Below are 13,914 nucleotides of genomic sequence, written 5' to 3' on the forward strand. Positions count from 1 at the left end.
AACTATCCCTTTAAGTATTAATTTACAGAGATCTTGGTTATTGAGTGCTTTTCAATAGAGATTTATGTGCATCTGCCATTTAGTTCTTTGTCATTCATGTTGTTCCATGTTTAAAGTACATATTCCATTTTGTGATTTTTATTTTTTATTTTTTCCATATTTGCAAGGCAGCTTATAAAAGTACTCTTTGTGGCGGCCAACACATTATTGATCCACAGTGATTTTACATAACAATTAACATCAATGGAACACTTTGAATAGAAATAAACGTGTTATTTCAAGTGGAAGTTAGTCATGTTCACAGCGTTTTCATTTAGACATCCAGCATTTCTGGCTGCAACCCTCAGGCATTGTCGAGCTGTAGTGAACTATTTTCAGGACCAAAAATACCCTTATGTAAATGCCAACACTATAGTGAAAATGTACTGTACATCACACCTCTTCCACTACTACAACTGGTCTATTCAGTAGAAATGATCTAAGTAACCCGTGAAGCTTTAAGCACATAGTGTTAAATTGAATCCACATGGATTACTAAAGGTCGTTTTTGCATAGACCTTATTATACTCCCACAATTTAATTCCACCTGACCTATATTTTACCTCCAATGACATTTTATTTTCAGTTGTGAAGTCTAGTTTTTTGAGTCACATGTCGAAAGGTGCTGCTATACACCAGTATAATAATCACTCCATGAATAAAACGCATATATTTTCTTTAAACAATCCTGTTAATGGATTCCATGACATCTGTTCCAGACCAGGTCAGTCCACTGTGTAGAAAGGAACCTGATTTTGCACCTTGCTTATGGATGGAATTTACCACTGAGGGACTGTTATGAAAAGATGTTGTTCAGCTACTCCCCTATCTTTTCCACTTCTATTTTTCAATCCACTCACTTCCACCTACTGCTTCTCCTTCACTCTCTCACATCGGGTAGCCAGCCTCCCCGTGTTCTTTGCCCTTTGCCTCTGTAGAATAGATATTTAGCAGTCAGTGGGATTTTGAACTACAGTTGGTGGCTCAAGGGAGCAGTTGTGTGCGGCAAATACTTACTGTATGAATAAATTATATGATTCCGGGGCGTCAAAGTCAATGCACTCCAAGGAAAAGCTGCTTTTTGCTGTTTCTTGCTTTCTATCTGTCTTGTTTTTGGGCATTGGTTCATCTTGGCTTGGTTGTTTGTTCAGGAAACGCTAAAAAATCTGTTGGTTAATTTTCATAATTGCAGCCAGTGCTTGGCAGATCTTAGCCTGAGATATTATTATGCCCATATTTCAGCATCAGATAAGCCTGTTAAGCCATATGACTTAAAGGGGTCATATGATGTTGCTAAAAAGAACATTATGTTGTGTATTTGGTGTAATGCAATGTGTTTATGCGGTTTAGTAGAAATGATCTAAGTAACCCGTGAAGCTTTAAGCACATAGTGTTAAATTGAATCCACATGGATTACTAAAGGTCGTTTTTGCATAGACCTTATTATACTCCCACAATTTAATTCCACCTGACCTATATTTTACCTCCAATGACATTTTATTTTCAGTTGTGAAGTCTAGTTTTTTGAGTCACATGTCGAAAGGTGCTGCTATACACCAGTATAATAATCACTCCATGAATAAAACGCATATATTTTCTTTAAACAATCCTGTTAATGGATTCCATGACATCTGTTCCAGACCAGGTCAGTCCACTGTGTAGAAAGGAACCTGATTTTGCACCTTGCTTATGGATGGAATTTACCACTGAGGGACTGTTATGAAAAGATGTTGTTCAGCTACTCCCTTATCTTTTCCACTTCTATTTTTCAATCCACTCACTTCCACCTACTGCTTCTCCTTCACTCTCTCACATCGGGTAGCCAGCCTCCCCGTGTTCTTTGCCCTTTGCCTCTGTAGAATAGATATTTAGCAGTCAGTGGGATTTTGAACTACAGTTGGTGCCTCAAGGGAGCAGTTGTGTGCGGCAAATACTTACTGTATGAATAAATTATATGATTCCGGGGCGTCAAAGTCAATGCACTCCAAGGAAAAGCTGCTTTTTGCTGTTTCTTGCTTTCTATCTGTCTTGTTTTTGGGCATTGGTTCATCTTGGCTTGGTTGTTTGTTCAAGAAACGCTAAAAAATCTGTTGGTTAATTTTCATAATTGCAGCCAGTGCTTGGCAGATCTTAGCTTGAGATATTATTATGCCCATATTTCAGCATCAGATAAGCCTGTTAAGCCATATGACTTAAAGGGGTCATATGATGTTGCTAAAAAGAACATTATGTTGTGTATTTGGTGTAATGCAATGTGTTTATGCGGTTTAAGGTTAAAAAAACACATTATTTTCCACATAATCTACATTATTGTTTCTTCTCTATGCCCCGCCTTTCTGAAATGCGTCGATTTTTACAAAGCTCATCGGTCTGAAAAGCGAGGTGTGCTCTGATTGGCCAGCTATCCAGTGCTTGTGATTGGCTGAATACCTCAAGCGTGTGACAGAAATGTTACGCCCCTTACCATACTGTGTTTCCATCATACAGTCTATGGTTTCCATGTGTCCCGGCGCAACGAGACAAATCCAATAAAACCCATTACAAACGAGGCATTTGTTGCATCCAGTGGGGACATAATTACTGATTGTAATGACTTATACTGTGTTTTTACGCTTTGCGTTGCGTATTGCGCCGCGTAAACATAAAACCATGTCTGCATTTGTGATCGGAGAAATGACAAACAATAAGCGCTACTCTACACTGCTCAAACTGGCGTTTGAATAGTCAGTGGCAAATTCTTTAAATATAAAAAACGTACTTACGGGCAGAGTCAGAAGCGCCAGACTGTCCTTTCAAAGTTGGAACTGCCCCACTTTATAGAAACATTATGTCCTCTTTTGGAAGGCCAAACAAAGTAGTTTTGTTTTAGGAGGGCATGGACAAGTCTTAACTTTTATAAAGAATATCTCTTTGGATTTGAGAATTTAGTCTTTGCAACTTTACAGATCTTCTTTATGCACCAAGAGCTTGTAACACTCCAAAGAGAAAGGAAAAATTGAAATCGCATCATATGACCCCTTTAATGAAGATAATTAAAGGCAGCCACTGTAACCATGCCATTTCACTCCACCATAACCAATTAGCAAGAGTCTTTACAGTGTTAAAACAAATGTGCCGTGCAAAGCTTTTCTGGGATAGTTTTAAAGGGAATTGTTACTTTTATTTTCTGCATAGAAGGGTTTCTGTGCCTGACGTAACTCTATGATTGTTGCAATGAAATGTTCAAGGCTCAGACAGTTGTATACGCTGTCATAGATAGACACACAATACAAATTCAACTCTCCCCTCAGGCAATAGTTGGAAAAGTGAGTTTACTTTGGTACTTTGTGGTGGAGTGGTGCTGCCATCTCAGATCAGCAGGACAGAATGAAACAAGGCTTTTGAAAATAAGCTTTTTGAGGCTGAATGATGAGATAATATTCTCATTTAGAGGATAAAAAATACAGAAAAATAGTAATACTGTGAAATATTAGTACAGTTTAAAATAACTATTTTCTGTTTTATTTATTTTAAAATAATTTTTAAATATATTTTATTACTGTGTTGGTAATTAATATTTTTGTTTCTATTCACTAGAAACAAAAATAGAAAATTTAAAATAATGTTTTTGTAACATTATAAATGTCTTTACTGCCACTTTAAAAAAATTCTATAAAAAATTTAATAAGAATAGGAATTAAATAAAAATAAAAAATCTTACTGACCCAAAACTTTTTTGGGTCTGATTTTACTAATCTTATTATTCAGCCATTACTGTTTATCAATTTGGAAATTATTTGGTAAAGATTTTTTTTTTTTACTGTAACATTTGTCTTTTTTTCTTTTTTTTACACAATTACATAGTTGTTCTTTATTGAATGCTACTCAATTTCTATCTTATTTCTTAGAATCAGAATGAGCAAGGAATTTGTACATATATATATATATATATATGACACTGAGTACAGACTGAAAAAAAAAACAATAATAAATTCATAATAAAGATAAATAAATAAATAATAATAATATGTCATGTGACAAACATAGCATACTACTGTTTGAAACATATCGAGGGATAATATGACCTTTAACACTCACCATTTTAATAAAATATTAAGGAGTATACAGGATTTACTGCACAGTATTCAGGAATACGCAAGCCAGTGTTCAATTCTGATCACAGCCGCTGAGTTTGGATGTTGAAGAAAGCTAATACTGTCCTTGCTGTGCCCTATGGTCTCATGTGTTTTATCTCCCTTTGTTTCAAAGATACACACTAGGCAGATGATGCTTTTTGTAAAACAGATGCCACTGTCATCCACCTCTTTTGTAAAAGTATACTTATATAATCCTGAGCTCTCATGAGAGTGAGCAAGAGAAATGTGTAGCCAGTGTAAAGATTAGTAGCTTCTGTTTGTTTTTCAGGGGCTTGGTTATTTGATTAGGCCTTAATGCAGTCTGACCATTATGGAGAACATAAGACAACCAAGAATTCTAATGCTGAAGAATCAACTGCTAACGTTTTTTTCTGGTATTGTGCTCCCACAGGTTTTTATATAACCGTTCAGGGGAGTGGAGTGATGGAACCGTTCCCATATTGGCCGCTACAGCAGCTGGTTTCACCTATATTGCATTTTTAATGGTGAGTTGTAACTGCTCTGTAGCAGTGATACTGCGCTGTGGATTTGCATACTAAAACCTCTCCAAAACCACCAGTGCTTTTAACTGTCTCTTTCAGACATGTGTGTACATGTCACCATTCAGCATTATTATGATGTTTTAGCTCCATACCCCAGTTATCACTTCATCTGAACGGTTGCTGTCATCCAGTTTTTCACTGAATGTTATATTTGTCCTTTTTTGGTCCAGATTTTAGCCCTGTGCCATGCAGCTGTCGGGCAGCAGTTAAACCTCCACTGGCTCCACAAGGTACCCGTCAACCTCTGAAATACTTTTTTCCCAGAATTTTGTCCGTTTATGCGAGACAAACCAAATTAACCTTGACACAGTGTCACAAACACCTTGTTATGCCCTGAGGCTTTCTGGCCACATTGGCAGAGTTTAAGTAGTATTTCCTGTTTGTTTATGAACAGAAATGGAGCATTGTGGATTTTCAGTGTAGTTTGCTGAATAAATTAAGTAAAATTGCATAAAATGAAGTGAAACTGAAGGAAGTGGTCGGTGTTTGTCTCTCTAGATTGGTGTGACAGCTGCTTTGCTCACTACAATAATTAGTGTGATATCGGTCACTCAGATGTGGGGAGAGGAATGGGATGTAGTTTGGATTTCTCTTCAGGTACGTTCTTTTAGATGTCGGATTTTATGGGTTCCCACAGTCCTGGATAACCTGAAAATATCAGGGATTTCAAAAGTCAGACATGGAGAATATTCATTTTTGTAGTTACACGACTGTTCAAAAGTTTGTGGTCAGTAAGATTTTTTTTTCTCAATGAAATTTAGACTTCTTTTCAGCAAGGGCACATTAAATTGATCAAAAGTGACAGTAAAGACTTTTACATTGTTACAAAATATTTCTATTTCAAAATAAATACTTTAAATGTTTTATTCCATAAGAATATTAAGCAGCACAACTGTTTTGAAGCATTGAAATGTTTCTTGAGCACCAAAAAAAGCATATTAAAATGATTTCTAAAGGCTCATGTGACACTGAATATTGGCATAATGGCTGCTGAATAGCCATCTTTGCCTTCAGATGAATGAATTATATTTTAAATGATGTTAAAATAGAAAACAGCAATTTTAATAATATGTCATAATATTACCATTTTTACTGTACAAATGCAAATGCAACAAATGCAGCCTTGGTGAGCAAAGATATTTAAAAAACATTCAGAAATCTTACTCACTCCAAAATTTTAAATAGTGCTTTTTAAATTATGCCTTAAGGCTATACATTTCTTTTGTGTTTCATTTCTCCACTGTCTAGATATTTGTCTTATTCTATGTATGTTTGTGTATTTAGAACAAATGAATGACTCTGTTTTTATTCAGGCTACTGGTCCTTTCCTGCACATCGGTGCTTTGGCTGCAGTAACTGCTTTGGCCTGGCTGATGGCTGGACAGGTGGCACGAGCAGAGAAAACTAGTAAGATGAATCCAGCTCCTCGCTTAAAGATCAGTCTCTCAGTTAGTTTTTTGAGCAAACAAATGCAGCCTTGGTGAGCAAAGATATTTAAAAAACATTCAGAAATCTTACTCACTCCAAAATTTTAAATAGTGCTTTTTAAATTATGCCTTAAGGCTATACATTTCTTTTGTGTTTCATTTCTCCACTGTCTAGATATTTGTCTTATTCTATGTATGTTTGTGTATTTAGAACAAATGAATGACTCTGTTTTTATTCAGGCTACTGGTCCTTTCCTGCACATCGGTGCTTTGGCTGCAGTAACTGCTTTGGCCTGGCTGATGGCTGGACAGGTGGCACGAGCAGAGAAAACTAGTAAGATGAATCCAGCTCCTCGCTTAAAGATCAGTCTCTCAGTTAGTCATCATTATTAACTAGATGTTAATTATTAAAGGGATACACAGAGAAATCCTCTATCCTGATACATTCCTGTCGTCACACAGAGGCACATTACTATCACCACTAGCTCAATGCGCTGGTGTTTCATGTTACAGCATTAGAGGGAAAATTAATATACTGCTATTGATTCCTCATTTCAGTTTACCCAAGCTCATCTGATTCATATAAGCACAGATTTAACTGGCTTAACTGGTTTTGTTAATCAGAAGACTTTCTCTTCATTCCTCAGGGACATACACTGGAGTCGAGGAGATTTTCGAAAGAAGTCTCTTATGCTCACCAAGACGGCACTTATTTGATAAAAAAAATACAGAAAAGGCAGTAATATTGTCAAACAATTTAAAATAAAATGTAATTTATTCCTTTAATCACAAAGTTGAATTTTTAGCAGCTGTTACTTCAGTCTTAGGTGTCGCATGACCCTTCAGAAATCATTCTAGGATGCTAATTTTGTTATAATAATAATTTCTTATAAAAAATTATTTTTTTTATGAATTGAAAGTTTAAAAGAACAACAATTACTTGAAATTGAAATCTTTGTAACATTATAAAAGTCTTTACTGTCCCTTTTGATCAATTTAATGCATCCTTGCTGCATAAAAGTATTAAATAATAACAGGAATTTAATAAACCAGAGAATTGGTTCTCGGGGTGGTCCGCGCTGGTTCTCAGCGCCCCGCCTCGGTGCCTTTCTTCCCGGAGGTGCATGAGGAGCTCAACAGGTCGTGGACGGCACCTTTTTACTGCCGGAAACTGATTTGCTGGATCCTCTTCCCTCACCACCCTCGATGGTGGGGCAGCTAGGGGGTTACAAGGGTCCCCCCGGTGGAGCGGTCGATTGCGATGCAGCTGTGTCCTAATACCGCCTCCAACCGGCAGGGAGAACCGTGCCTCCCCTCCCGGGTCTGTAGGTACTCGACTGGCCAGCGATGCCTACACGACCTGTGGAGAAGCTGCCTCCGCCTTACACGCTATGGCGTGATTGCAAGTGCACCAGGCCAAGGCACTGAGGGACTTGCACGGTGACGTCTCCGTTCCCTCCTTCAGGGAACGAGGGTTACCATACGTAACCGAGACGTTTCTAACCTAAAATGTCCATTTAGGCATTTTCTCTTGAAAAAAAAAAGTTACTTAGACACTTAGCTTCTGCAAACGAAGATGGCATAACACATGTGATCACCATTCAAACTGATGTAAAAAAGCTATTTTATAGCCATTTTAGTTTATGCCTTAAAAAGCAATTTTTTTAAAGCTGTGCCTGAGTTGTAACTTCAGATAACTACGTTGTTGGTTCTCTAGGGTTTCAGTTGATGGTTCTCCTCGTCTACCTGAGTGTTCTCCTCACGCTTTACTTCATTCCGCTGTCAATCACCTCACCCTGTATTATGGAGCGTGGGAGTCTCAAAGCAGCACCCACCATCATCGGCCATCATGGAGCTCCAATGGTGAGATGCCAAATTGTCAACATCGTGCTGTGCACTTCCTGTCTTCCCTAGATGCTACATCAAGCTCAGGCTACATCAAGGATTGTTGGAGGCAGTTTGGTCCTTTCTCTCTCTCTCTCTGTGCCTCTATCTCTTTCCTCTGTCTTTCCATCCCTCACTATCTTTCTCTCTTTTTCTTCCTCTCCCTCCATTTATCTTTCTCATATTTCTTTTCCCTGGCTTGTCATAGCTAAATATAACTCAGGAAAGAGCTGCTGAGAATCTCTGTGTAGGCGTTGTTCAAGGTTTGGTGGTTATGAAGGGTTTTCAATACACCCGTGTGTCATTGCTGTATTGTGCTCTGAAATGGCAAATACGCTTTTAACGTGTGCATGTCATTTCTGTTTTATAGTGACACAGAAAAAAAAATGCTAATGTTTTTGTACAGTTGTAGTCTAAATCAATATAATACTTTATTATTATTATTTTAGATTTATTTAGTCAAAAATGGATTTAGCTTTATCAGATGTTGTATGTTAAAAAAAGTAGGTAATTTTCTCTAATTTTGTGGGGTTTGTGTGAGAAAAAAATGATGTTTATTTGGTCTGTAATTCGCCTGTGAAACAAATTTACCTTATTTCCTCTGGGAAAAGCTGGTCCTCCTCTATATAGGGCTACAGAAAAATTATTGAGAAAGAAAATTGATAATAACATCTCATCATTCTTAAGGGTGGCTTGCTAGCAGTAGTGTTATGTAACATTTCAGTTAGCCTATTAGTGAACAACTTTTTTGGAAGAACTTACAGTAATTGTCCTCTGCCACTCCTAACTACAGCTGTAAACAGTCAAACTTGGGTTGAAAACACAATCCTTTACAACACCGCAGGCGCTGGTTGGAGATCATAGCTGTAGTATCAACCACCATGGCTTTAAAAGCCAGAATTAAAAAATCATAACCATAAGTGCTCTCCAAAGACACATGCATACAGATTTGAATATATTCCTCTCCTCATTCTCTTGGGCTTCAAAAGAAGCATCCTTCATTTTGCATTGATGTCACATGCACTAGTACATCTAGACCCGCAGTGTGCAGATGATCTCAAGTTGCTGCTTGCATGCCTTTGCATAAGCATGAACCACAGAGGAGCTGTATATTGTGCATGTGTCTGGCACTCAAGCACTCAGTGAACCTCCATGAGATGAGTTATTGATTTATATCCAAAGAACAACGAAGAGGTTTAGCTACTGCTTAGCTCTAGGTTGAGAAGAGTCTCACATTTTGGTTTAAAAAAGATCTTTCCATTCTGAACTCCACAGGGTTCAATTATGCAGTACTTTTTACTCTTCCGTTTCCATCTTTTTATATATATGTATGTGTATGTGTGTATATGTGTGTATATATATATATATATATATATATATATAATTCTTTTGTTATATTTTATGTAATTAAATAAAATATAATATACTTTTATTATATTTACAATCTGTGATATACAATCTGCTTTTTTTTCTCTTGTTCAGCTCGCTCCAGAGAACTCTCTCCTGTCGTTCAACAGAGCTTTGCAGAGAAATGTTAGTGGGTTGGAGGCGGATGTGACCATCAGGTATTCATACATTCATTCTGTCTGGTTTTTCACCGCTTGGTGAAAATCATTAGGTTATACAAAGCCATGTGTATGTGTGTGTATCTAAAGGCAGAAGGACACAGTGTGTATTTCAAAGTGTGAATCCTTGTGTGGCCGTGTGAGACTGCTATAATGAGAGGTTGGCGTGACGTCTCTTAGCCCAGTGAGTGCATAGTAATTGAACTCTGGGATAGACAGGAAGACTTTATAAAGAAGCCCCCTTAAGCTATAATCTACTCTGCCTGCATAATACACATCTTTAGATAATGGTGCAGAAATTGTCCATCTGTTGGGTTGTAATTTATCTCGGTTAAAGACAGTCAGCACTCAGGCTTTTTAGATTGAGATATCATCTCTTGTCCATTTAGACTGTTTCTTAATTTTATTTGTGTATACAACTACAATTTTGAGTACCAAAGAAAATAATTTCATCTACAGTAAAACAAAAAAAAAAAGTTAATAAAGTTTTAAATAAAAATAAAATTATTAGAGTTATTGTTAAATATTAAAATATATTTAGGGCAATATAATTGTAATTTATTGAAATATAGTATAGTACAATATAATATAAAAAAAAAATTGTCCCTCATTTAAAAAGGCAAGTAATTTCTGTAATTATTCCTTAGACAAATCCCTAGTTGAAAATAAAATTGCATCATTTAAACAATAAAATGGTTTAAATTTGGGTCATCCACCTTGACCATTGTGTTGCCAAAAAAAACAAACAGTTGAGTCAGTTGGAACAATATATATTGTGAGAAACACAACAAATATTTGAAATTGAAAAGGAAGTCTTGTGGGCCATCACTGCATTGTGATAGGTTGTTTCAAGCCACATATTACTAAGATTGGGAACATCTGGTTTAAAATGAAATAGGTTAATGTGGCTTAGAGGTTAAGTATCTTGGCTTATGACCTAAAGGTTCAATCCCTAGATCGGGTAGTTCACAGTGTACTACCATTGAGCTCTTGCAAGGCATTTAGCTTAAGTTGTTAAAAGCATCTGCTAAATAAATAATGAGTTGCAATAATACTACTTCTATTGCACAACATTCCCACTATTCAGTATGTGTATTCAGATGTTTTTCTGTCAATCACAGCGTAAGTCAGCTCCTCACTTTTATTCTCTGTCTCTTATCATTGAATATTACCCAGCAGCGCTGGCAGGTTGAGCTCTAATGGAAGCGTTTTCTCAGTCGTAATCTAAGTGCTGTCTAATCACATACACTGCTGTGTAACACTGGCTTCTGCTGTAGTCTAGATGGTGTGCCATTCCTCATGAGAGACCGGACGTTGAGGAGAACCACAAACGTGAGGAGAGTGTTCCCAGAGAGACAGTATGATGATGCTTCACTCTTCAACTGGACTGATTTGAGCTCATTGAACGCTGGCCAGTGGTTTCTAAAGGTATGGGCCATTTTGGCTCTGAACAACACTCTTAAAAATAAAGGTGCTTCGCGATGCCATAGAAGAACCTTTTTGTCTAAATGGTTCCATAAAGAACCTTTAACATCTGAAGAACCTTTCTGTTTCACAAAAGGTTCTTTGTGGTGAAAGAAGGTTCTTCAGATTACAAAAAGGTAAGAAAGAGATGGTTCTTTAAAGAACCTTTTACTGAATGGTTCTTTGTGGAACCAAAAATGGTTCTTCTATGGCATCGCTTGAAGAACCTTTTAAAGCACCTTTATTTTTAAGAGTGAATGTCTACAGTACAGCTGAAATAGTATGTAATGGTGTAAGTAATTTGAATTTATTTATGGTAACACTGAAGAGTGATTTTGTATTTAAAGGATGTACACAAAAAAGATTTTTCTGATTTGATATGAGTTCAATTTGCTACACTAAAATGAATTAAATAGATAAAGATTATTAGAGTATGTTTAACAAGAAAATAATATTTCAGTTTAACAAGAAAATACTATTTCAGTCTTTCTACTTCAAATTTTCTTGTTTAAATTAATGTGGTACTTGCTGTTTCTTTGTAATTAATTGTGAAATTTACTAGCAATTTCTGAATGAATATTATTTCTATGCCATTTTTCCCCAGTGTGAGTAAATGCGCTTTAATATTCACGTAAAGCTTCCTCTCTTGATCATTTATGGAAATGATGTTGCAAAACAGGTCACTTAGAACAAGTCACAGTTATGATGTCAGCACATTAACATATAGAAATCTTAAAGGTACAGTGAGAAAAACAGTGTATTTGATTAAATGTAAAGGTTCCATAAAACTAAATTATATATTTTTTTATGTGCAAGAAACCTTTTGCTCCAGGTATAAGTGGACTTCAATACTAATGTGATATGCCCCTTTTAGATCTAACAAGTCATCAATTCAAAATTTTTACTAAATTTCCTTGTTTTCTTCTGACTTTAAAAGTGTGATCTTTTACATTAGGACTGTATAAGTACATATATCAGCATATAACTCTTTTTACTGAATGCAGGATGATCCCTTCTGGACAGTGCAGTACATGTCAATGTCCGAGCGCTGGTCAGTGGGGAACCAGACAGTGTGCAGCTTGGAGCAGATGCTGAAACTAGCGGCTAGGTCCAAGAGCTCGGCTCTATTCACTCTGCGCAGACCGCCGCCCAATCACCCCCACCACCATGACTGGGTCAATCTCACCCTGGACACTGTTCTGAGGGCAGGAATACCACAGTGGCAGGTTAGTCTTGAGGGTGTGATGCTCATGGTTGATGTGCTACTAGAAATCTCATTAACCTTGGTCAGTGGTTGAATAGATGTGTTCAGGATATGATTCAGGATTCAAAGCTGTTCCTGTTTTATGTGGTTGTGTAGTAGCTCCCCCTAGCTGTGACTAATATTAAAGGGTTAGTTCACCCCAGAATGAAAATTCTGTCATTAATTATTCACCCTCATGTCGTTCCAAACAGGTAAGACCTTCGTTCATCTTCGGAACACAAATTAAAAATTTTATGAAATGTGGGGCTAATGCGAAGCTACGAGAATACTTTTTGAGCGCAAAGAAAACAAAAATAACATAATTTATTTTTTTGGTTAAAAATGATCCGAAATCAATATTTGAGCAAGTACATAACCAGCCAGTGTTCAAAACTGTCGCCTTACTTTAGCTCGATTCACAACGGTCAGCTTATAATAATGTTTTTTAATTTGAGTGGTACGGGTAGGTTTTCGCGGAAAATTCGAGCCCGGCACTGCGTCATTACGTCACGTCTGTAAACATAAAGAAGTTGTCCCGGCTACTAGGCTATCACATGTGAGGATCCTGCAGCAGGCGGATCGTTTATAGCCTTTTCTCACAGCAGCTGGAATAATTAAATGTATAATTTTGATGGCGGATTGTAATCCAGAAAGGATTGTGTTTATGAAACACATGTGAATGAAATTAAATTATATTCCAGTTTTAAATGTGCTTCTGATTACAGATAGCCTTTCGATTACACAAGATTTGTATTTTAAAGACAACCAGTTCGAAGGGAGCATAATTTGCTTTTTGGGTTAAAATAATTTCTTAAAGGGGTCATATGATGCGATTTCAATTTTTCCTTTCTCTTTGGAGTGTTACAAGCTCTTGGTGCATAACGAAGATCTGTAAAGTTGCAAAGACTAAAGTCTCAAATCCAAAGAGATATTCTTTATAAAAGTTCAGAGTCAGCCACACCTACCTAAAACGGCTCGTTCTAACACGCCCCCATATATCTACCTCACTATGTGGGAAGATTTGCATAACGCCGCCCAAATATTCACGCAAAGAAAGAAGGCATAACTTTTATTCTCACTGTAGTATTGTTGACGCTGCAGCCATGTCCTGAAGGCGCTGTGTACTTCGTTGTGAAAGCGAAACTACTTTGTTTGGCCTTCCAAAAGAGGACGATATCCGCTTCGTCATGCCTAGAGCTGATCTGTGCTGGTCGCTGAGGAAATACATCAACTTCGCGCTGTCGATCGCCAGTTTGGCTTTCACCGTGGACGAAGCAGAGTCACATGTGGTTGCCGCAAAACCCTCTTTAAATTGCTTAAAAAAATGAATGTAAAAAATACTTTGAATCTTTAAAACATTTATCCAAAGATAATCAATCCCTTGGGGAATTGTATAAAACCATGTATGAGTCTCTTTCCTTTTAAGACTGGTAAGATTTTGTACCCTTATACACACTATACTCATAGTCACGCAATGCTGATGTTGTTAACATTAACATTTTGAGAATAAAGTATAACAATAATAATTTGCAAGGTTTGATGTGATATGAGCTAATTTAGATTAAATCACCATTGGTAGTGCGATTTATTGTAATGCTTTTTTCATCAGTTGGT

General features: G+C 36.9%; 1 protein-coding gene across 3 annotated transcripts in view; it reads left to right on the top strand.

The window, feature by feature from the left end:
• The window catches only part of LOC107589734 (glycerophosphodiester phosphodiesterase domain-containing protein 5-like), a 59,897-nt gene that overhangs the window by 33,324 nt on the left and 12,659 nt on the right, over window positions 1–13,914 (top strand). For all 3 annotated transcript variants that reach the window (XM_016278250.1, XM_016278248.1, XM_016278249.1), the window contains exons 3-10: window positions 4,567–4,660; window positions 4,888–4,947; window positions 5,216–5,314; window positions 6,031–6,124; window positions 7,862–8,007; window positions 9,511–9,593; window positions 10,871–11,021; window positions 12,062–12,283. In XM_016278250.1, the coding sequence (XP_016133736.1) occupies window positions 4,567–4,660; window positions 4,888–4,947; window positions 5,216–5,314; window positions 6,031–6,124; window positions 7,862–8,007; window positions 9,511–9,593; window positions 10,871–11,021; window positions 12,062–12,283 (949 nt within the window). The remainder of the gene's footprint in view (window positions 1–4,566; window positions 4,661–4,887; window positions 4,948–5,215; window positions 5,315–6,030; window positions 6,125–7,861; window positions 8,008–9,510; window positions 9,594–10,870; window positions 11,022–12,061; window positions 12,284–13,914) is intronic.

This window comes from Sinocyclocheilus grahami, unplaced genomic scaffold (assembly GCF_001515645.1).
Source record: "Sinocyclocheilus grahami isolate Dianchi unplaced genomic scaffold, SAMN03320097.WGS_v1.1 scaffold119.1, whole genome shotgun sequence".
Taxonomy (NCBI): domain Eukaryota; kingdom Metazoa; phylum Chordata; class Actinopteri; order Cypriniformes; family Cyprinidae; genus Sinocyclocheilus; species Sinocyclocheilus grahami.